This window comes from Salvelinus namaycush, chromosome 10 (assembly GCF_016432855.1).
Source record: "Salvelinus namaycush isolate Seneca chromosome 10, SaNama_1.0, whole genome shotgun sequence".
NCBI lineage: Eukaryota > Metazoa > Chordata > Actinopteri > Salmoniformes > Salmonidae > Salvelinus > Salvelinus namaycush.
This window is the reverse complement of record NC_052316.1, coordinates 15,242,726-15,264,880: the sequence shown is the minus strand read 5'-3', so window position 1 is coordinate 15,264,880 and position 22,155 is coordinate 15,242,726. Positions and strand designations below refer to the sequence as shown.

Sequence of the window (22,155 nt, the reverse complement as noted above, 5' to 3'; positions counted from 1 at the left end):
ACATTTCACTTTAAGTTCTACAGCTGTTGTATTCGGCACATGTGACAAATACAATTTGATTTGATTTGATATGATATGAAACTTCAAGTTTGCATAGCACCCTTAAAATATCATAATAATTCAGGAGTAAAATAAAGCAGACGGTCTCGTTTGCCTTCCATAAAATGAGTTTTAACATTGTGTAGTTAAATATGAATAACTTAATCACCTCTGAGTTTAAGCATTTCAAGAACCAACACCAGATCAGCCAAGCATACTTCAATATTGAAATGTGGAACACATAATGAATACCCCTGAAATATAAATGTCAATATGACTCAGGGCTTCGCCTCTGTTAATTCCTTTTGTTTCTATGCCGGTAGACTTATAATTCATAGCAGAGATTGATATAGCTGATAAACACTGTTCTAATTATTGTTTTTTTAAATACTCACAATATGTCTTCATGGCATTTGAATGTGTCTTGAACAAATGTATCAACAAACATGGTTATGCTGTCGAGGATGTAGCTACAGCTCACTCAATCATTCCAATTTGCTTTACTGAAATGTATCACTTAGCAGAATGATTATTTCATGTTATTAGTTTGCCTTGAACTTGATTTGGGTTCGTTAAGACTGTTGCTATGGAAATGACATTGTCACTTTTGTTGTGTTGGCAGTGCACAAAGTGTTGTTCCACTAAAGCCTGTACTCTAGAGCTACTCAGAAACAAACACTTCAAGACGACTGATACAGTCTCATTTAGTTTTGTTTATTAGGATATCACAGTAGAGATGATGAAAATGCAAAGACAGAATATCACAGAATCAGAATTTTTTAACAACATTGTCAAGATCTCATTTGTTACTTTTGTATCACAGCGTCAGCATATAGCCCTAACTATAGATACATTCATGCATCAAGATAATGACCAATACAGTTAAAATCACGCTATTTCACAGTTGAACAAAGAGTGCAATCGATAGCCATGGCTGCATAGAAATATGAGGTAATTAAGCAGCTATTAAAGCAGCTATAACATAGTTCAGTTAGTTCAACTTCATCCCCAGATACTAAAATCACATCCAGGTATAACATGCTTGCTATAGACTAACCATTGCGTCATAAAGTATATCTAAGTGCAATATTCACTACTATGTTTATTGAGCTCTGGTATGGCATGCCAGTACTTAGTTAGTTACTGAGGTGAATAACGTTTAATAATTGGCTCTACCCAAACATGGCAACTGCTCACTCGGCACAGACACCATTTCAATGTCTTGTTTTCATTTACATTTGGTTGAGTTGTCAACTAACGTGAATTCAATGTGAAATAAACACAAAATGTCACGTCATTGGATTTAAGTTCAAAATTGGGTGAAAAAAAAGACAGAATTCCCTTACGTTGATTACTTTTTGCAAATCTAACCAGTTTTCACCTTGATTCAATGTCATCACATTACATATTTTTGTTGAAATGACATGGAAACATCATTGATTCAACCAGTTTGTGCCCAGAGGCAGGTGACTGGGGGCGCAGTAAACTCAAAGGGCACCTCTGAGCAGTGCCCTGCCATGCCAGGCAAAGCTTGGGCATCATGCTGGCAACTGGCAACATTCACAGATTGATCAGGCATTAGTAGTCTGCATTAAGCTCATCATCAGTCTCTGCTAATCAGGCCTCTGAGAGAGAGGATCTCTTAATGTGCTACATTCATTACACTCAGACAGACATAGTAAATTATCTCTGTCTTTCTGTCTCTGTCTGTACTGCACACTAATTAATATGACTCTCTCCGGCTGGCACTGCTTGAAGTCGAGTGCCTCTCGCAAAGGGCCTTTTTCTCTGGAAATGAAGCCACATTAAGACCAGAACACACTGTGGAGTCTGAGACCCCATCATGCATGTGGCCTCTCTCCATACCTCCAATAGACACATAGTCAACTATGGAGTTATTTAATGAAAGGCTTTCCAATCTTGATGTGCGTGAGAAGTTAAGATCAGTTGCAGTTACTAGCTAAGCCTCTCTGAGACAGTGAAAGGTGCACGGAACGCTCTCAACAAACTGGCACCTCGTTTAACACCAGACAGGAGAAATCCTAGAGATAAAGATTCCGCCCCTTATTGAACAAAGCAGTTACTTTCCCTTTCTGGTGAATCCTGCAAATTAGCATGTGTTGTCAGTGATGTTTATCCATGTTGTTTAGTTAAAGCAATGGATGGAGCTATGTTGTACGGGCAGTGATCTTAACCCTCCTCTCAGTCTCTCTCTAGATGATTCTGCTGGAGGTGGTGTTCATGGGGATGTCCTTGCTGCTCTTCCTTGGGCCCTGGGTCGACTTCACCACATCACCATTAACACTCTCTTCATTCTTGCGGAAGCAGTAGACCCCGTAGAGGCGGAACTTCAAGTCAGGGAAGCCCAGGTGGCGGACCCCCGGTTGGGGCCCTCCGCAGCGGGTACGTGGGTTGACGATGGGGTAGCGGATGCTTGCATCCTCCAGCCAGCCAGCTTCACAGCGGTCCAGCAGCTGGATCTTCCAGGCAGCATAGAGCTGGCCCGTCTTGGCCACCACGGAGCCATCACGAACGCACGCCTTCACTGCTTCAGAATAATTCACCTTCTTAAAGCGCTTCAGGAAATACACCTTACCTGGAGGAGAGAGGAGGGGAGATAAGTTTGTGTGATTGAGTGAGTGAGTGAGTGAGTGAGTGAGTGAGTGAGTGAGTGAGTGAGTGAGTGAGTGAGTGAGTGAGTGAGTGAGTGAGTGAGTGAGTGAGTGAGTGAGTGAGTGAGTGAGTGAGTGAGTGAGTGAGTGAGTGAGTGAGTGAGTGAGTGCGTGAGTGATTGGAAGGGGAGTGAAAGGGGTGAGACAGAGGGTGAGGAAGATAAATTGTCAGGGGTGTGAGGGAAAGAAAGAAAGGAGATAGAGAGAGAACCACATGAGATAACAGCAGCAGACACCCTTAGGGGAGAGATTATGAGTTATCATAGACCAGAACAGTTTGATCCCTTGTCTGCAGAATGTGTTCCGAATCTCAAAAACCAAACATTCGTCTGGGCAGCCGCTGAAAATCGAACAGCATGCAGCGGTGGTGGACAGTGCTCAAATTACTGTAAAATACTTACATTCTAATTTCATCTTGCTCTGGGAAGACTTCTCGCCAGAAGCATTTACAGTTACGGGATCATGATTGTAGAAAGTGTTAGCTCTGAAATGAGGCCGAGTTAAGTTTTTACAGAGAGGAATGAACAAGCTAACCTAGAAAACATAGGGTCATTTTCTACCACAGAACGGCTGACAGCAGGCTTGTTTCCGTTTATTTATGTGGCTGCTGCCTGTTAGGGAGTAATATTGTCTTATAATTCCCCAAGGGCTACTGGGTAAATATCTTCCAGCTGGTCGGTGCAACAGTATCACCCACCATCGCTCCTGAAGATAGCCCACATTTCAGGCCAGACTGTCTGTTGACTGTAATTAACTCACTGGGGAGGCAATGATAAGACTGTTAGGTCTCCACTATGAAGTACCAGGTTAAAGTTCGACTATGGCTAGTGTGTTGTTCTCTTCTCTAGCTCAGATAGTTCAGCTCTTGGCAAAAAGGACTATTTTGCTTTAATGTTCAAGAAAGAATATCATTAGACGCTGTGGCCCTTTTAAGAGAGCAGAATCAAAACAGGGACTGACCCAAATCCGATGGCCTCGGGCTTAGGGGATCACGGTGCAGAGAACAGAGACATGCCCCTCTTCCCCCTGTGGACTCTCTGACTGCATCGCAATACACCTCGCCTAGTCTCCTTACCAGTTGCGACCCATCATTCAGGGGAGGTGGAGACCCACATTTTTTGTTTTTGAACCACACATTTTTTGCATTATTTTTTATTTTATTTTTTTATCCAAAAATTGGGGGGAATTAATACGTGTCACATATTAGTTTGCAAACAACGTTAAAAAAATAATTGTTAATAAAGCCACATACAAACATGGTCTCTTTTTTGCTTTCTTGAGTAAGGCAGCTCCAAAATGCAGGTGTTTCAGCCTAGCTCAGTGCTTTCTGCAGCCAGCAGAAAAAACAGAGCGTAGGTATTGGTAATGTTCTCTAGTTGCGCCATGATTAGCCCAGTGTTCTGTCACTCGTGGGGACAGTACATCACCGCCAAGTCTAAGGGTAGACCTAAAATATTTCAAGCCCCTTGGGTGATGCCATAGAGTTACATTAGAAGTGCCCATCCAAGAAGGCTCAAGGTCATTGGCCACAGATAAAATTACGTCAATTCACGTTATATCTACAGTAGCTTTGATTGGACTGATCATGTCAACATCATACTTTCAAAATCTTAGCTAGCAGTCATTATCATGAATCAAGTCGACAATCTAGTGGCAAATCATTTTTAATCCTTGTAATATGAAGAGAAATAATGAAGAGAAATTATAGATAAAACGTATCAGTGCTCATCGGCCATTGGACATAAACATTACATAACAAGTTGGAAATCACAAATTAAACAATGAGTGGTTTGGAAGTAATCAGTGACAGTGGCTAACTGCAAGCATTGCAAAGCAATCACTAGCCTGCTATTCAGTGGAGTGGCTGTGTGGTCCTAAATCAGGGATTAAGTGTCTCTTTTCCAAGTTTAAAATGATAAACATTCAACATTGGCCATGCTGTCAATGAACCATGTTTTTTGCAGCGCCCAAAACAACTGCTAACTTCAGTGAGTTCAAGACAACTGGCAATTCCAGAAAAAAACGAGCTCCGACTGGGAAATACGTTTTGAACGGTCATCCAACTCGGAAATATAAATTGGGAACTCAGGTCTCTTTCTAGAGCTACGACCTGAAGATCAATGACGTCATCATGATTCGACCTTGTTTTTTTCCCGAGTTCCCAGTTGTCTTGAAAGCACCATAAATCCAAAGAATGCCAGACTTTGATGACACATTTTTCCCACGAAGGACCGCCGTGCCACCTTCCTGTTCAAGTGAGCACAGCACAACAAGGTGAGTCCAAAAATGTATTGTATGCTGCTGCATAAATTTTGTAATATGTCAGGGAGATATGTATACTGTAGCCTAGAAAGTAAAACTAAGTGTATGTTGTGTAGTAGGCTGTTAGTAGCTAATAATTTGGTCTATTTACCAGTAGCCTAACGCCTACTGTTCTGACTTGGTGGTGCACATGTAGCCTATAACCTGTTTTAGAGAAATGTAATCGAATGTTGTAAGAGCTTTCATTGTCTGCTTATATGCCCCCTTTATTTAGCCTAAGGTTCTGACTTGGTGTACAGGGCTCGCTCATTAATGTCTTCATCAAAATTACGAATTGCCTCTTATCTGCTTGTCGTCCCCTTATGCCATAATTTGTACATCTCAATTGTCATTAGAAACCACATTTGTTTAAGCAAGTCAGCCAGCTATGTTTTTTTAAAGGCAGTAAATGAGGCTGAAAGAACTGTTTCGCTGCCAGACAAGGCTCCGCTGATAGCGAGGTGTAGCAGTGGTAAGATGTTGGGACAGCTTTATGTAGGCCCTAACAGTTTGTGGGCACCGTTTGTCACCGTTGTAGTGCAATTCACGTATTGTTTAGTTTTATGTTGTGTAGTGGCGGTGCTGCATGCATGCATGCATGTTTTTTGTTTTATTGCCCCACCAAGATTTACATGCTTCATCCATACAGACCTGAAAACACTGTATAGTCAGAGCAGAGGCAATATGGTGGAAAGATATCTGGGGAATCTACACGTCACCTATCAATGTTCACATATCTCATCTGTTCAAGGAAAGAAAGCCCACACATCCCCACACTCACCATTGAGGTTGGAGGTGAAACAGAAGGCATCATAGCGCTCATCCTCTTTGTGTCTGTAGCCGTAGTTGCGTACCCCTGCGGCGGTGTCCTTGCGGCCACACTGGTCCCGGGAGTGGGAGATGGGGTACTGGACGGAGCCGTCCTCCAGCCAGCCAGCGTTGCACCAGTCCAGTCCATCCAGCCAGGCCTTGTGGAGCTGGGCATGGGAGGCCAGGATAGCATCCTGCTCCTTACACACGTCCTCAGCCTGGTGGTAGTTCAGCTTGTAGCGCCCCACCCGGGGATAGTAGGGGAACACCACACCTGGTGGAAAGAGAGAGAGAGATACTGAACTAGGAGTACAAGCTAACATTTGGATTTTTTTAAAGACGTTCATAACATGGATTATTTATCTATTTTATTTAGAATTTCTGAACCCCTTTAGGTATAAAAATATATATTATTTGATAGAATATTGAATTTGCCCTTTACTACTATAGCCCATAGAAACGCATTGAATAACACATTCATAAATGCAAAAAAAGACAGTCCCCCAAAAAATCATAGGTAATTAGGTTTTGAAGTGTCTGTCCTATATCCAGGAGAAAACTCAGGATATATTTTAGTTTATTTTGACACATATTTAACACCTTATTTTTGCCGGCACAAAACTGCCTACATACTTTCATTCATTTGTTTGGCTTACCTTCACACGAGTACCGTGACCTTCAAACGAGAGTATGACTACCACAGAGTGGTCATATTCGTTTGTAGGCCAAACCGTTTGGATGCTACAGACTTTTTTGTGAGAGAACCCAATTTCGAGATGTCTCATGGTCTGAAAAACACTGGTGTAGCTCGGCCATCTTCCACCGTAGATGCGGAAAGCCGAGATACCGTTCAAATGTTTGGGGTCACTTAGAAATGTCCTTGTTTTTGAAAGAAAATGGCAGAAAGAAACGGCAGTGTAACGGCATTCCTCCTCCTCTTCATACGAAGAGGAGGAGTAGTGATTCGACCAAAGTGCAGCGGGTTGTGAATACATAATTATTTATTAAAGACAAGACAAAAAACGAACTATACTTGACTAACTAACAAAATAACAAAACGGAGTGTAGACTGACCTAAACCATGAGAACTTACAATTAACACGAAGCACGTAGGAACAGGTACAGACTATAACAAACGAACGAACAAACGCTACAGTCCCGTGTGGTGCGCAGACACAGACACGGACGACAATCACCCACAAACAAACAGTGAGAACAACCTACCTTAATATGACTCTCAATCAGAGGAAACGTCAAACACCTGCCTCTAATTGAGAGCCATACCAGGCAACCCCAAAACCAACATAGAAACAGAAAACATAGACTGCCCACCCAAAACTCACGCCCTGACCAATAAACACATACCAAACAACAGAAAACAGGTCAGGAACGTGACAGAACCCCCCCCTCAAGGTGCGAACTCCGGGCGCACCCCTACAACTCAAGGGGAGGGTCTGGGTGGGCATCTGTCCGCGGTGGCGGCTCCGGCGGTGGACGAGGACACCACTCCACCACTGTCTTTGTCCCCCTCCTTAGCGTCCTTTGAGTGGCGACCCTCGCCCCCGACCATGGTCCAGGAACCTTCACTAAGGCCCCTCCTACATAGAGGAGACAGTTCAGGACAGAGAGGTAGCTCAGGACAGAGAGGTAGCTCAGGACAGAGAGGTAGCTCAGGACAGAGAGGTAGCTCAGGACAGAGAGGTAGCTCCGGACAGAGAGGTAGCTCCGGACAGAGAGGTAGCTTAGGACAGAGGGACAACTCTGTACTAATGGCAGCTCCGGACTGAGTGGCAGCTCATGACTGGAGGGCAGCTCATGACTGTAGGGCAGCTCTGGCAGCTCCTGACTGGCTGGCGGCTCTGGCAGCTCCTGACTGGCTGGCGGCTCTGGCAGCTCCTGACTGGCTGGCGGCTCTGGCAGCTCCTGACTGGCTGGCGGCTCTGGCAGCTCCTGACTGGCTGGCGGCTCTGGCGGCTCCTGACTGGCTGGCGGCTCTGGCGGCTCCTGACTGGCTGGCGGCTCTGGCGGCTCCTGACTGACGGACGGCTCTAGCGGCTCCTGACTGACGGACGGCTCTAATGGCTCGGGACAGACGGGCGGCTCTAATGGCTCGTGGCAGACGGATGGCTCAGAAGGCGCTGGGCAGACGGATGGCTCAGAAGGCGCTGGGCAGACGGATGGCTCCGAAGGCGCTGGGCAGACGGATGGCTCCGAAGGCGCTGGGCAGACGGATGGCTCCGAAGGCGCTGGGCAGACGGATGGCTCCGAAGGCGCTGGGCAGACAGATGGCTCCGAAGGCGCTGGGCAGACAGATGGCTCAGAAGGCGCTGGGCAGACGGATGGCTCCGAAGGTGCTGGGCAGACAGATGGCTCCGAAGGCGCTGGGCAGACAGATGGCTCAGACGGTGCTGGGCAGACAGATGGCTCAGACGGTGCTGGGCAGACGAGCAGTGCAGGCGGCGTTGGGCAGACAGCCGACTCTGACCTGCTGAGGCGCACAGTAGGCCTGGTGCGTGGTGCCGGAACTGGTGGTACCGGACTGGAGACACGCACCTCAAGGCTAGTGCGGGGAGCAGGAACAGGGCACACTGGACTCTCGATGCGCACTATAGGACTGGTGCGTGGTACCGGAACTGGAGGTACCGGGCTGAGGGCACGCACCTCAGGGCGAGTGCGGGGAGAAGGAACAGTGCGTACAGGGCTCTGAGGACGCACATGAGGCTTGATGCGTGGTGCCGAAACTGGAGGCACTGAGCTTGAGACACGCACCACAGGGAGAGTGCGTGGAGGAGGAACAGTGCGTACAGGGCTCTGAGGACGCACATGAGGCTTGGTGCGTGGTGCAGGCACTGGTGGTACTGAGCTGGGGCGGGAAGGTGGCGCCGGATATACCGGACCGTGTAGGCGTACTGGCTCCCTTGAGCACTGAACCTGCCCAACCTTACCTGGTTGTATGCTCCCCGTCGCCTGACCAGTGCGGGGAGGTGGAATAACCCGCACCGGGCTATGTAGGCGAACCGGGGACACCATGCGTAAGGCTGGTGCCATGTAAGCCGGCCCAAGGAGACGTACTGGTGGCCAGATATGTAGAGCCGGCTTCATGGCACTTGGCTCAATGCTCAATCTAGCCCTACCAGTGCGGGGAGGTGGAATAACCCGCACCGGGCTATGAACACGTACAGGAGACACCGTGCGCTCTACTGCGTAACACGGTGTCTGCCCGTACTCCCGCTCTCCACGGTTAGCCTGGGAAGTGGGCGCAGGTCTCCTACCTGCCCTCGGCCCACTACCTCTTAGCCCCCCCCCAAGAAATTTTTGGGTAGTACTCACGGGCTTTTCGGGCTTCCGTGCTAGACGCGTCCCCTCATAACGCCGGTTCCTCTCTCCGGTTTCCTCCGCTCTCCGAGCTGCCTCCAGCTGTTCCCATGGGAGGCGATCCTTTCCAGCCAGGATCTCCTCCCATGTGTAGCAACCCTTACCGTCCAAAACATCCTCCCATGTCCATTCCTCCTTCTTGTGCTGTCGTTGCTGTCCGTTAACCCGCTGCTTGATCTGGGTTGGTGGGTGGTTCTGTAACGGCATTCCTCCTCCTCTTCATACGAAGAGGAGGAGTAGTGATTCGACCAAAGTGCAGCGGGTTGTGAAAACATAACGATTTATTAAAGACAAGACAAAAAACGAACTATACTTGACTAACTAACAAAATAACAAAACGGAGTGTAGACTGACCTAAACCATGAGAACTTACAATTAACACGAAGCACGTAGGAACAGGTACAGACTATAACAAACGAACGAACAAACGCTACAGTCCCGTGTGGTGCGCAGACACAGACACGGACGACAATCACCCACAAACAAACAGTGAGAACAACCTACCTTAATATGACTCTCAATCAGAGGAAACGTCAAACACCTGCCTCTAATTGAGAGCCATACCAGGCAACCCCAAAACCAACATAGAAACAGAAAACATAGACTGCCCACCCAAAACTCACGCCCTGACCAATAAACACATACCAAACAACAGAAAACAGGTCAGGAACGTGACAGGCAGATTTTTATGGAATATCTACATAGGCGTACAGAGGCCCATTATCAGCTGATTTAAAAAAGCAATAAAACTGGCCATATTTAGACCAGTTGAGTATCTGGAGCATCAGCATTTGTGGGTTCGATTACAGCCTCAAAATGGCCAGCTTTTTTACATGGCACATATTGCACTTTTACGTTCTTCTCCAACACTTTGTTTTTGCATTATTTAAACCAAATATAACATGTTTCATTATTTATTTGAGACTAAATTGATTTTAATGATGTATTATATTAAGTTAAAATAAAAGTGTTCATTCAGTATTGTTGTAATTGTCATTATTACAAATATATATATATATATATATATATATATATATATATATATATATATATATATAAAAATTGGCCGATTAATCGGTATCAGCTTTTTTTGGTCCTCCAATAATCGGTATCGGCGTTGAAAAATCATAATCGGTCAACCTCTAATCAATAGACTCTTAAGGATTAACATTACATGGGAATATATCATGTTTAGAATGAGTATGTGTGTGTGTATGTGCTAAGGTGTGGAGAATCAGAGCAGGTGGTCAGTCCAGTGTTCAGCAGTCTGATGGCTTGTAGATAGAAACTGTCTCTGAGCCTGTTGGTAAGGAAGTGAGCAGCTCATGGCTGGGGTGTTCGGAAACCTGGTAAATAATGCTATGTAACTGTATGTCTAGAATTAGAACAATATTTAACATTCTAAAAGTTGGCCCAACTCTCTAAATACATGGCTCTGAACCCATCTAACCCTTCAACCTTAACCTCTGACCTTCAAGATCGAGGTTGACGAATCCCGTATCATCCTCCATGTCGTTGGTGACCTCACACTCGTAGCGTCCGTAGTCCTCCAAGGTGACGTTGTGGATGATGACCGAGGCGTCCCCCGGTCCGTTTTGCTCCAGGGACACACGACCCCGATACGACCCGAACAACCTCTGCTGGAGGCCCAGTGCAACGAACACATCCTCAAACACCAGCGCGTCCGTCACCTTGGTCCACTTGATGCGGATGTGGTTGGGGTCGGAGCTCTCGGGTTCGTGGTGGTAGCGGCAGGGCAGGGTGATGGAGCCTCCCCGGTGGGTGATCACTTTACCGGGGGCGGTCTGAACAATCACTGCCCCAGTGTCATCCTCTGGACGCAGAGAGGGGGAGTAGAGGAACAGGAATGGTCAGAACAGGCAAGGTTGTGGGGGACTTACAGTATGTTTATCAATGATCTGATGCACCAGTACTTTACTTTTAAAATTTCTCATAGTGTGATGATCTACAGTATATAGGGACATTATTACTGTTAAAGTTATGGGAACCAACCAAACTTTAGTTAGAAGGTCATGATGGTGAAAGTGTATATAATTAGATAGCTTGTTGTTTCCCCGGTGGGAGCCAATGGGCTGAGGAGACATGTGTCACCTGAGAGACGTGTGTTTCATCATCAGCACCAGGTCCCAGCATGCCTTGTTCTGTGCCTTGTTCTGTGTCACTGGCACTGCCTATTACATCATAGTTCTTTTTAGGCCAGCTGATTCCCAAGGCCTAAGCTGTGTTTCATTCCAGAAAGTGTTTGACTCCCTACATCTACACCCGTGTTCACTCCACTTCGCAAATCTAATAGGACTGGAAATCAATATGACGCGTAGGGGGAGCTATGACTTACACCTACCCAGTTGTCTCAGATTTGTGAGGGGTAGTGAATGACAGCAGTGGGTAGGAGACAACTTTATTTGAAATGGAATGTACAAGCAGCTCTGGTTTGCGTCATTGGCAGCCAGGCCGTCTCCTAGGCTTTGTGACAGTGCTCTTCTCTGAGGGTTACTGAGCAACACAGCTGACTGATTCTCATTCTAAGAGTCTGCTTATTGTGAACAGATCACAAAGCCTACAATTAGCCATGACAGCTGGTTATAATGACTGTGAGCTGGGAACTCTGCACTCTGAAATGTTTGTAACCGACCGCTGAGCTTTGAGACCTGTTTACAGAATACATTCAAACATAAATCTAGGTTGGGATTTCAGGCGTGAATAGAGATGTATCCAGGTGGAGGCATACTGTTTATAACATAATAATAACATTATATTTAAGAAGGACAGGTGATGATAACAAGGCGATATTGTAGCTGGTGGCCAGTACAACATCAGCAAGTTCCCAATCAGGCTGAACACAGCTTCTTCGCAGCGTTGATAGAGACTGTTCTAAGTCCAAATCAACAACATCTGCTTGAATATGAAGTGGATGGAATTTAGCAACATTTTACTGATAATATGACTCCTACCTCATTCTACATGAAACAGAAATTCAATTTTCTACAGTTGACTGCCAATAATCCTGGAGGAGAGATAAAGTTTTGCGACTCACTTATTTTGAAACCCAGACAGCTGCTCTTTTATTCTCCCCTTGGAATGTCAAAAAATCATTCTCATTACAATGATGCAACATGTGTGGGATGGGGATAGAGAGAAGGAGAGATCTTACCGAGTACATGAACAACTTTCCTCCTTCCCTTCTCAGCATCGGTAGGGAGGGAGGTCGCATAGAGGCCAAAGATTAGGACCAAGCAGGTCACTGTCCCCAAGGACAGGGGCTGTGAGGAGAGCTGCAAGGGAGGCAGGGAAGGACCAATCAGTGAAGTTCCAGTTATTGAGTATCCAATGGGGCTGCTAGCCATTCCTAAGCTCTAATATGGCTAGCCTATAAACAAATCAAATTAAAGTTTATTGGTCACGTACACAGTTTACCAATGTTAGAGCAGGTGCAGTGAAATGCTTAAGTTACTAGCGCCTAACAATGGAGTATAATGTCAATCAAGAAATGTCGGAACGAAACTAATTAACAACCCAAATAGCAATGTAACAGTAATCCAAATGAAATCTATACATACATCGGATTAATTTACACAAGATACGGTGCCTTCGGAAACTATTCAGACCCCTTGACTTTTCCCACATTTTGTTACGTTACAGCCTTATTCTAAAATTGATTAAATTAAACAAATTCCTGAGCAATCTACACACAATACCCCATAATGACAAAGTGAAAACAGGGTATTCAGACCCTTTGCTGTGAGACTCGAAATTGATCTCAGGTGCATCCTGTTTCCATAGATTATCCTTGAGATGTTTCACCAACTGTGGTAAATTCAATTGATTGGACATGATTTGGAAAGGCACACACCTGTCTATATAAGGTCCCACAGTTGACAGTGCATGTCAGAGCTATAAACCAAGCCATGAGGTCGAAGGAAGACAGGATTGTGTCCAGGCTGAGATCTGGAGAAGGGTACTAAAACATGTGCTGTGAAGATCCCCAAGAACACAATGGCCTCCAGGCGGTGTCAGAGGAAGGCCCTAAAAATTGTCAAAGACCCCAGCCACCCCAGTCATAGACTGTTCTCTCTACTACCGCATGGCAAGCGGTACCGGAGTGCCAAGTCTAGGACAAAAAGGCTTCTCAACAGTTTTTACCCCCAAGCCATAAGACTCCTGAACAGGTAATCAAATGGCTACCCGGACTATTTGCATTGTGTGCCCCGCCAACCCCTCTTTTACGCTGATGCTATTCTCTGTTTATTATTTATGCATAGTCACTTTAACTATACATTCATGTGCATACTACCTCAATTGGCCCGACCAACCAGTGCTCCCGCACATTGGCTAACCAGGCTATCTGCATTGTGTCCCGCCACCCACCACCCGCCAACCCCTCTTTTACGCTACTGCTACTCTCTGTTCATCATATATGCATAGTCACTTTAACCATATCTACATGTACATACTACCTCAATCAGCCTGACTAACCGGTGTCTGTATGTAGCCTCGCTACTTTTATAGCCTCGCTACTGTATATAGCCTGTCTTTTTACTGTTGTTTTATTTCTTTACTTACCTATTGTTCACCCAATACCTTTTTTGCACTATTGGTTAGAGCCTGTAAGTAAGCATTTCACTGTAAGGTCTACACCTGTTGTATTCGGCGCACGTGACAAATAAACTTCGATTTGATTCTTCAATAGAAGAATTTCGGAACCAAAGAATCTTCCTAGAGCTGGCCGCCCAGCCAAACATGTCAGCCCGCTTGGAGTTTGCCAAAGGGCACCTAAAGACTCTCAGACCATAAGAAACAAGATTCTCTGGTCTGATGAAACCAAGATTGAACTCTTTGGCCTGAATGCCAAGTTTCACGTCTGGAGAAAACCTGGCACCATCCCTACGGTGAAGCATGGTGGTGGCAGCATGCTGTGGGGATGTTTTTCAGTGGCAGGGACTGGGAGACTAGTCAGGATCGAGGCAAAGATGAAGGGAGCAAAGTATAGAGAGATTGATGAAAACCTGCTCCAGAGCGCTCAGGACCTCAGACTGTGGCGAAGGTTCACCTTCCAACAGGACAATGGCCCTAAGCACACAGCCAAGACCACACAGGAGTGGATTCAGGACAAGTCTCTGAATGACCTTGAGTGGCCCAGCCAGAGCCCGAACTTGAACCCGATCAAACATCTCTGGCAAGACCTGAAAATAGCTGTGCAGCAACGCACCCCATCCAACCTGACAGAGCTTGAGAGGATCTGCAGAGAAGAATGGGAGAAACTCCCCAAATACAGGTGTGCCAAGCTTGTAGCGTCATACCCAAGAAGACTCAAGGGTGTAATTGCTGCCAAAGGTGCTTCAACAAAGTACTGAGTAAAAGGTCTGAATACTTATGTAAACGTAATTGTCACGCCCTGACCTTAGTTATCTTTGTTTTCTTTATTATTTTGGTTAGGTCAAGGTGTGACAAGGGTGGTATGGGTGTTTTTGCCTTGTCTAGGGTTTTTTGTATATCTATGGGGTTTTGGTATTGTCTAGGTAAATGTAGGTCTATGGTGGCCTGAATTGGTTCCCAATCAGAGACAGCTGTTTATCGTTGTCTCTGATTGGGGATCCTATTTAGGTTGCCATTTTCCATTTTGGTTTTGTGGGTTATTGTCAATGTGTAGTTGCATGTCAGCACTCGTGTTTATAGCGTCACGTTCGTTTTGTTATTTGTGTTAGTTTGTTTAGTGTTCTTTGTTTAAATAAAGAAGAATGTATTCATCTCACGCTGCACCTTGGTCTCCTCGTTATGACGAACGTGACAGTAATATTTTTTTTTTTTCTTTTTAATAAATTAGCAACGATTTCTAAAAATCATTATGGGTTATTGTGTGTAGATTGATGAGGGGGGAAAACTATTTAATACATTTTTGAATACGGCTGTAACGTAACAAAATGTGGAATAAGTCAAGGGGTCTGAATACTTTCCAAAGGCACTGTATACTAAAAATGATATGTACAGCAGTATATTAGAGAAAGTTATGTCATTAATTCAGTATATAAATAAGCGGTGTATAAAAAGTGTATAAAAAGTGTAAAATGCAATGTACATTAGTATAAATATTAGAATACAGTATTTAAATACAAAGTAAAAAAAAACATGACAGAGTCTAAAATATATACAGCTATGGTAGACAGCATTCAAAGATTTAAGAGTAGTGGTTGCTGCATTCCGATAAACGGTGTCACCATAGTCAAGAACTAGTAGGGAAATTGACCGTACAATCTGCTTCCTGCTGTTTAGGGAGAGGCATGATCTATTTCTACACTGAACAAAAATATAAATGGAACAAGATTTTACTGAGTTGCAGTTCATAATCAGTCAATTGAAATAAATGCATTAGATATACAGATATACATCTTTTGGTCACAGATACCTTAAAAAAAGTAGGGGCGTGGATCAGAAAACCAGTCGGTATCTGGTGTGGCCACAATTTGCCTCATTCAGCATGACACATCTCCTTTGCATAGAGTTGATCAGGCTGTTGATTGTGGAATGTTGGCCCAGTCCTCTTCAATGGCTGTGCGAAGTTGCTGAATATTGGTGGGAACTGGAACACGTTGTCGTACACGTCAATCCAGAGCATCCCAAACATGCTCAATGGGTGGTGACATGTCTGGTGAGTATGCAGGCCATGGAAGAACTGGGACATTTTCAGCTTCCAGGAATTGTGTACAGATCCTTGCAACATGTGGCCATGCATTATCATGCTGAAACATGAGGTGATGGCGGCAGATGAATGGCACAACAATGGGCCTCAGGATCTCGTCACGGTGTCTCTGTGCATTCAAATTGCCATCAATAAAATGCAATTGTGTTCATTGCCTGCCCATTGAATAAACCCACCACCACGGGACACTCTGTTCACATCATTGACATCAGCAAACCGCTCACCCACACAACACCATTCCACATGGTTGTGAGGCCAGTTGGACTTATTGCTGATGTACATTCTTTAACATTCAACTCTCTGGCAACAGCTCAGGTGGACATTCCTGCAGTCAGCATGCCAATTGCACACTCCCTCAAAACTTGAGACATCTGTAGCGTTGTGTTGTGTGACAAAACTGCCCATTTTAGAGTGGCCTTTATTGTCCCCAGTACAAGGTGCACCTGTGTAATGATCATGCTGTTTAATCAGCTTCTTGATATGCCACACTTGTCCACTAGGTAGTGTTTAGAGTGTTGGATAGTAACCGTGTTGGACTAGTAACCGAAAGGTTGCAAGATCGAATCCCCGAGCTGACAAGGTAAAAATCTGTTGTTCTACTGTTCCTAGGCCGTCATTGAAAATAAGAATTTGTTCTTAACTGACTTGCCTAGTTAAATAAAAGTTAAATAAAAAAGTATTTGGCAAAGGAGAATGTGCACAACATTTTACAGAAATAATATTTTTGTGCATATGGAACATTTCAGAGATTGTTTATTTCAGCTCATGAAACATGGGACATGTTGCTTTTATATTTTTGTTCAGTGTAAATATATGTGTATATGAATAGTGTGTATAGACAGTATGTGAATAGAAAAGGTGTGTACAGCAGTAGTTATATAGGATGAGCCATGACTAGAATATAGTTGAAGTCGGAAGTTTACATAAACCTTAGCCAAATACATTTAAACTCAGTTTTTCACAATTCCTGACATTTAATCCTGGTAAAAATTTCCTATCTTAGCTCAGTCACCACTTTATTTTAAGAATGTGAAATGTCAGAATAATAGTAAAGAGAATGATTTCTTTCATCACATTCCCAGTGGGTCAGAAGTTTACATACACTCAATTAGTATTTGGTAGTATTGCCTTTAAATTGTTTAACTTGGGTCAAACGTTTTGGGTAGCCTTCCACAAGCTTCCCACAATAAGTTGGGTGAATTTTGGCCCATTCCTCCTGACAGAGCTGGTGTAATTGAGTCAGGTTTGTAGGCCTCCTTGCTCGCACACGCTTTTTCAGTTCTGCCCACAAATTTTCGATAGGATTGAGGTCAGGGCTTTGTGATGGCCACTCCAATACCTTGACTTTGTTGTCCTTAAGCCATTTTGCCACAACTTTGGAAGTATGTATGGACTCATTGTCCATTTGGAAGACCCATTTACGACCAAGCTTTAACTTCCTGACTGATGTCTTGGGATGTTGCTTCAATATATCCACATAATTTTCCATCCACATGAAGCCATCTATTTTGTGAAGTGCACCAGTCCCTCCTGCAGCAAAGCACCCCCACAACATGATGCTGCAACCCCCATGCTCAAGGTTGAGATGGTGTTCTTCGGCTTGTAAGCCTCCCCCTTTTCCCTCCAAACATAAAGATGGTCATTATGGCCAAACAGTTCTATTTTTGTTTCATCAGACCAGAGGACATTTCTCCACAAAGTACAATATTTGTCCCCATGTGCAGTTGCAAACCGTAGTCTGGCTTTTTTATGGCGGTTTTGGAGCAGTGGCTTCTTCCTTGCTGAGCGGCCTTTCAGGTTATGTCGACATAGAATCTTTTGTACCTGTTTCCTCCAGCATCTTCACACGGTCCTTTGCTGTTGTTCTGGGATTGATTTGCACTTTTCGCAACAAAGTTCGTTAATCTCTAGGAGACAGAACTTGTCTCCTTCCTGAGAGGTATGACGGCCATGGTGTTTATACTTGCGTACTGTTGTTTGTACTGATGAACGTAGTACCTTCAGGCATTTGGAAATTTCTCCCAAGGTTGAACCAGACTTGTGGAGGTCTACAATTGTTTTCTGAGGTCTTGGCTGATTTCTTTAGATTTCCCATAATGTCAAGCAAAGAGGCACTGTGTTTGAAGGTAGGCCTTGAAATACAACCACAGGTACACCTCCAATTTACTCAAATGATGTCAATTAGCCTATCAGAAGCTTCGAAAGCCATGACATCATTTTCTGGAACGTTCCAAGCTGTTTAAAGGCGCTGTCAACTTCGTGTATGTAAACTTCTGACCCACTGGAATTGTGATACAGTGAGTTATCAGTGAAATAATCTGTCTGTAAACAATTTTTGGAAAAATTACTTGTGTCGTGCACAAAGTAGATGTCCTAACCGACTTGCCAAAACTATAGTTTGTTAACAAGAAATTTGTGGAGTGGTTGAAAAACGTGTTTTAATGACTCCAACCTAAGTGTATGTAAACTTCCGACTTCAACTGTATCTATAAAGTGGGTAAAACAGTATGTAAACAATATTAAAGTGATTAGTGTTCAATGATGCTATGTACATAGAGCGGCAGTCTCTAGTCTTAGGGTTAGGCGTCCCGCCAGCGGGACCCCTGTTAACAACTTCCGGTAAAATTGGAGGGCCGCAATTCAAATAAATAATCATAAATGATGGATATTAAAAAGTTAGGTACATACAAGTGCCATATATCGGTTAAAAGCTTAAATCTAACTGCATTGTCCGATTTACAATAGGCTTTACAGCGAATGCATGCCATGCAATTGTTTGAGGAAGGCACCCAACATCAAAATATTTTTCATAAATTCACAAATTGCGATTAAATATTCACTTACTTTTTGAAAATCTTCCTCTGATTTGCAATCCAAAGGCTCCCAGCTACAACATGTAGTGTCGTTTTGTTAGATAAAATCCTTCTTTATATCCCAAAAAGTACATTTAGTTGGCGCCATCGATTTGAGTAATCCTAAAAACTACACATAAACTTTGTTTCAACAAGTCAAAATACATTTCTATTTATTCCTCAGGTACCTTAAAATGTAATTAAACTGAAATATTTCTTAAGGAAAGAAGTATGTTCAATAGGAGAGCAAATCCGCTCGAACACGGATTTCCAAACTGGTGTCGTCATACTAAAACTCATATTTCTTCTTCAGTATTCAAGTTACAAGCCTGAAACCTTGAACAAAGACTGTTGACATCTAGTGGAAGCCATAGGAATTGCAATATGGGAGCTGGAATTGCATATGCCCCTATGCTTTCCATTGTAAGAGCATGGGCTCTCAAAAAAAACTATTCTGTTTGTTTTTTCTTTGGATTTTCTCCTGCCATATCAATTGTCTTATAGTCTTATACATTATTTTAACATTTATACAAACTTCAACGTGTTTTCTATCCAATGGTACCAATTGTATGCATATCCTAGCTTCTGGGCTTAAGTAACAGGCAGTTGACACGCCCCGTTGATGTGGATGGTGGCGTGCTCTATCTGCTGTCTCCTGTAGTCCACCATCAGCTTCTTTGTTTTGTTGACGTTGAGGGTGAAGTTATTTTCCTTACACCACTCTGCATGTTGTTTAGGGTATGTGTGTCTCAGTTGGTAGGGCATTGTGCTTGTAACACCAGGATTGTGGGTTTGATTCCCATGGGGGACTAGTACAAAAATGTATGCACTCACTACTGCAGGTCGTATTGTAAATTTGTATTACTATGACATCAGCTGCTACATCATGAGAGTGCAGTTTGCCATGTGATAGCAATGAGGGAAAGGGGCCTGTAATGTTAACTCCCTTGGCACCAGCCTATGTTAGAATTCCATGAGAAAGGGCGAGGAGCTGTAGCTGCTCAATAAAGTTACTCAGAAATGGTATCACACAGGGGGGGTGTATGTTGGATTAAAGTGCAACTGTAGTCTACACCTGTATGGAGACAACCCACTAGGCACAGATGTCAGTTCAACATTTAGTTTTGATTTACGTTTGGTTGCGTTGTTAACTAACGTGAGTGAATTCAACCAATATGTCACCCTGTAATTGGACAATATGTCACCCTGTAATTGGTTAAAAGTTGATTGAAAAAAAATACGAAATTCTCTTATATGACTTTATTGAAATCCAATCCGTTTTCCATGTTGATTCAACATGTATTTTTTGGGGTTGAAATGACGTCGAAAATAAAAATAAGGTTTTGTCCAGTGGGAATGTCAGAGCCCCGCCCCCATATGTTTAGATGTAAAAAAAAATATATATATATAAGTTAACATTAATAGCATTCATGTAATAAAGGGTTGTTATTGCAGCAAGTTTCTTTACAGACACCTCTGCAATATTATACATTTTAATTGCCTATAATAGGAACATGGAAATATGCTGCTGACCACATTGTAAACAAATAACCTGACCACGCTCCTTGATCCTCTCATCTGCACTGTACTGCACTGCTACAGTAATCTTTAAGGTTACTGTACAGAAATATCCCATGCAGTAAGAAAAAAGACTGCATGATGCCCAGACACAGAGCCAACCCATCCCGCCACATTAGAAGACTTACCATTATCTCTTCAAGAATACTGTCTGTCTGAAGTTAGATAGACCGTATGTCGTTTGTTCCAGCTGGGCTGTTATTGATATGGTGCAGTACTTGACTCATAGCTCTCTATCCTGCAGTTAGCCTGCCGTGTCCTGTCGTATTGCTGTTTGATTTTGGCAGTGCAGGGGAACTGCTGACTCTGTGCAGGACTGGGCTAGTTGGGCTGTTCCGCAGTTCACACAATTTCAGCACAATGTGAATCACTATAAGAGCGCACCAGAATGTGTAAATCAGCGAAAGTAACAGGGAACAACTGAACTGCTATATTGTTGCATTTGCTGATTGCTGTTAGTGCATGATGATACGGTGTGCCAGTAGGAAGGCTACAATGTTTCAGTAGAAGCAGTAACGTTAAACCTCCTTAAACTAATAACGTATCAATGCTTGCCATCAACGAAAGAAAACATTGTGCATGGCGTAATGTAGTTTAATGTTAATAGCAAATTCAACCGTACACTAAACACAAGACACACATTTTTTATTTCAGAGTGTGGATTTGTGTGCATGTAGTTATTATAGCCTATAATTTACAGCAGTACTAGTAGGCTGGCAAACATTGAACGCTGGTAGGGAGTAAAATAAACTATATGCTATATATATTTAACTGGAGCTTTCTAAGCGCACTGGGGAATTAGCTCAAATGGTAGAGCGCTCGCTTAGCATGCGAGAGGTAGCGGGATCGATGCCCGCATTCTCCAACACATTTTTATTGGACCATATGTTTCAAGAAAGCATTTTAGAAAGGAGGACATAAATTATACTGTTACGATGGTGCTCCTTTTAACTATAAAAGCATTTTTGAGAATGAGAACGACATTTCTCGAGTCAGGTTCATGCCAAATTACATTATAGGAATTGCTTTTGATTGTCATGTAACATTTTATTTCTGGCAGGTGTCTGTAGGAGACAATATAGAGTCCAGTTTAAATAATCTGACCAGCATGGCCTCTGTCCTCTTCACACCTACTAATATTGATACAGACCCAGCAAAGTGTGAATTGCTATATTGCAGTGTTCAGCCCCTCTCTACCATCAAGGTAAAGGCAGACCGCAAGTCTCCTGGGGTCTCAGGCTGTACAGCTGAGCAGACATCTGCACATATTCCCAGTGGCTCCTCTGAATAGATGGAGCTGTTGTGATAGGGGCCGGATTTGATTTAGGTCTGTCACAGAGTGCAAGCAGGCCGTTTGTTTTTCATTGCCATACATCAGCATGTAAAAGCTGCTGAGGGAGAATTAATTAGATTATCCTGTGTGTGAGTGTGCATGTCACTCAGATAAGAGGCCACTTAGTTACTGAAGAGACGGAGGTGAAGAGTGTGTTTACAGACCTTTTTTTATAACACATTATCACTGTGTTGAATATTAATGCTGCACACCCTCTCTGTAGCAAGGGAACATCCATCTAATGTAACAGAGAGGGCGTCCATTATTGTTTGTGTTTTGAGAGAACATGGCTTTTTCTATACGGTTTCATGTTATCATCCACTATGAATGTATACAGTATGTAAATATAATTACATTAATGTTTGGGAATGTTGACAGTGATAGATGTCCTTTGAATCTACAGCCAAATATCAAAATAGGTTATACATTTGATAGAGACAATATGAAGTAACTGCAAAACTTTTTGCCTTTGGTTTCAAG

At 43.6% G+C, this 22,155-nt stretch overlaps 1 protein-coding gene and 1 non-coding gene across 2 annotated transcripts; one reads left to right on the top strand and one right to left on the bottom strand.

The window, feature by feature from the left end:
• Positions 1–2,252: 2,252 nt before the first annotated feature.
• LOC120055182 (hyaluronan and proteoglycan link protein 4-like) lies at positions 2,253–12,562 on the bottom strand. The gene is made up of 4 exons (XM_039003103.1): positions 12,370–12,562; positions 10,669–11,031; positions 5,794–6,096; positions 2,253–2,635 (listed from the first exon to the last, which is right to left on the bottom strand). Exons 1-4 carry the CDS (start codon positions 12,560–12,562, stop codon positions 2,253–2,255), a joined length of 1,242 nt encoding a protein of 413 aa, XP_038859031.1.
• Positions 12,563–21,134: 8,572 nt separating this feature from the next.
• trnaa-agc lies at positions 21,135–21,207 on the top strand. The gene has a single exon. It is a non-coding gene; the product is annotated as a tRNA-Ala (tRNA).
• Positions 21,208–22,155: the final 948 nt, after the last annotated feature.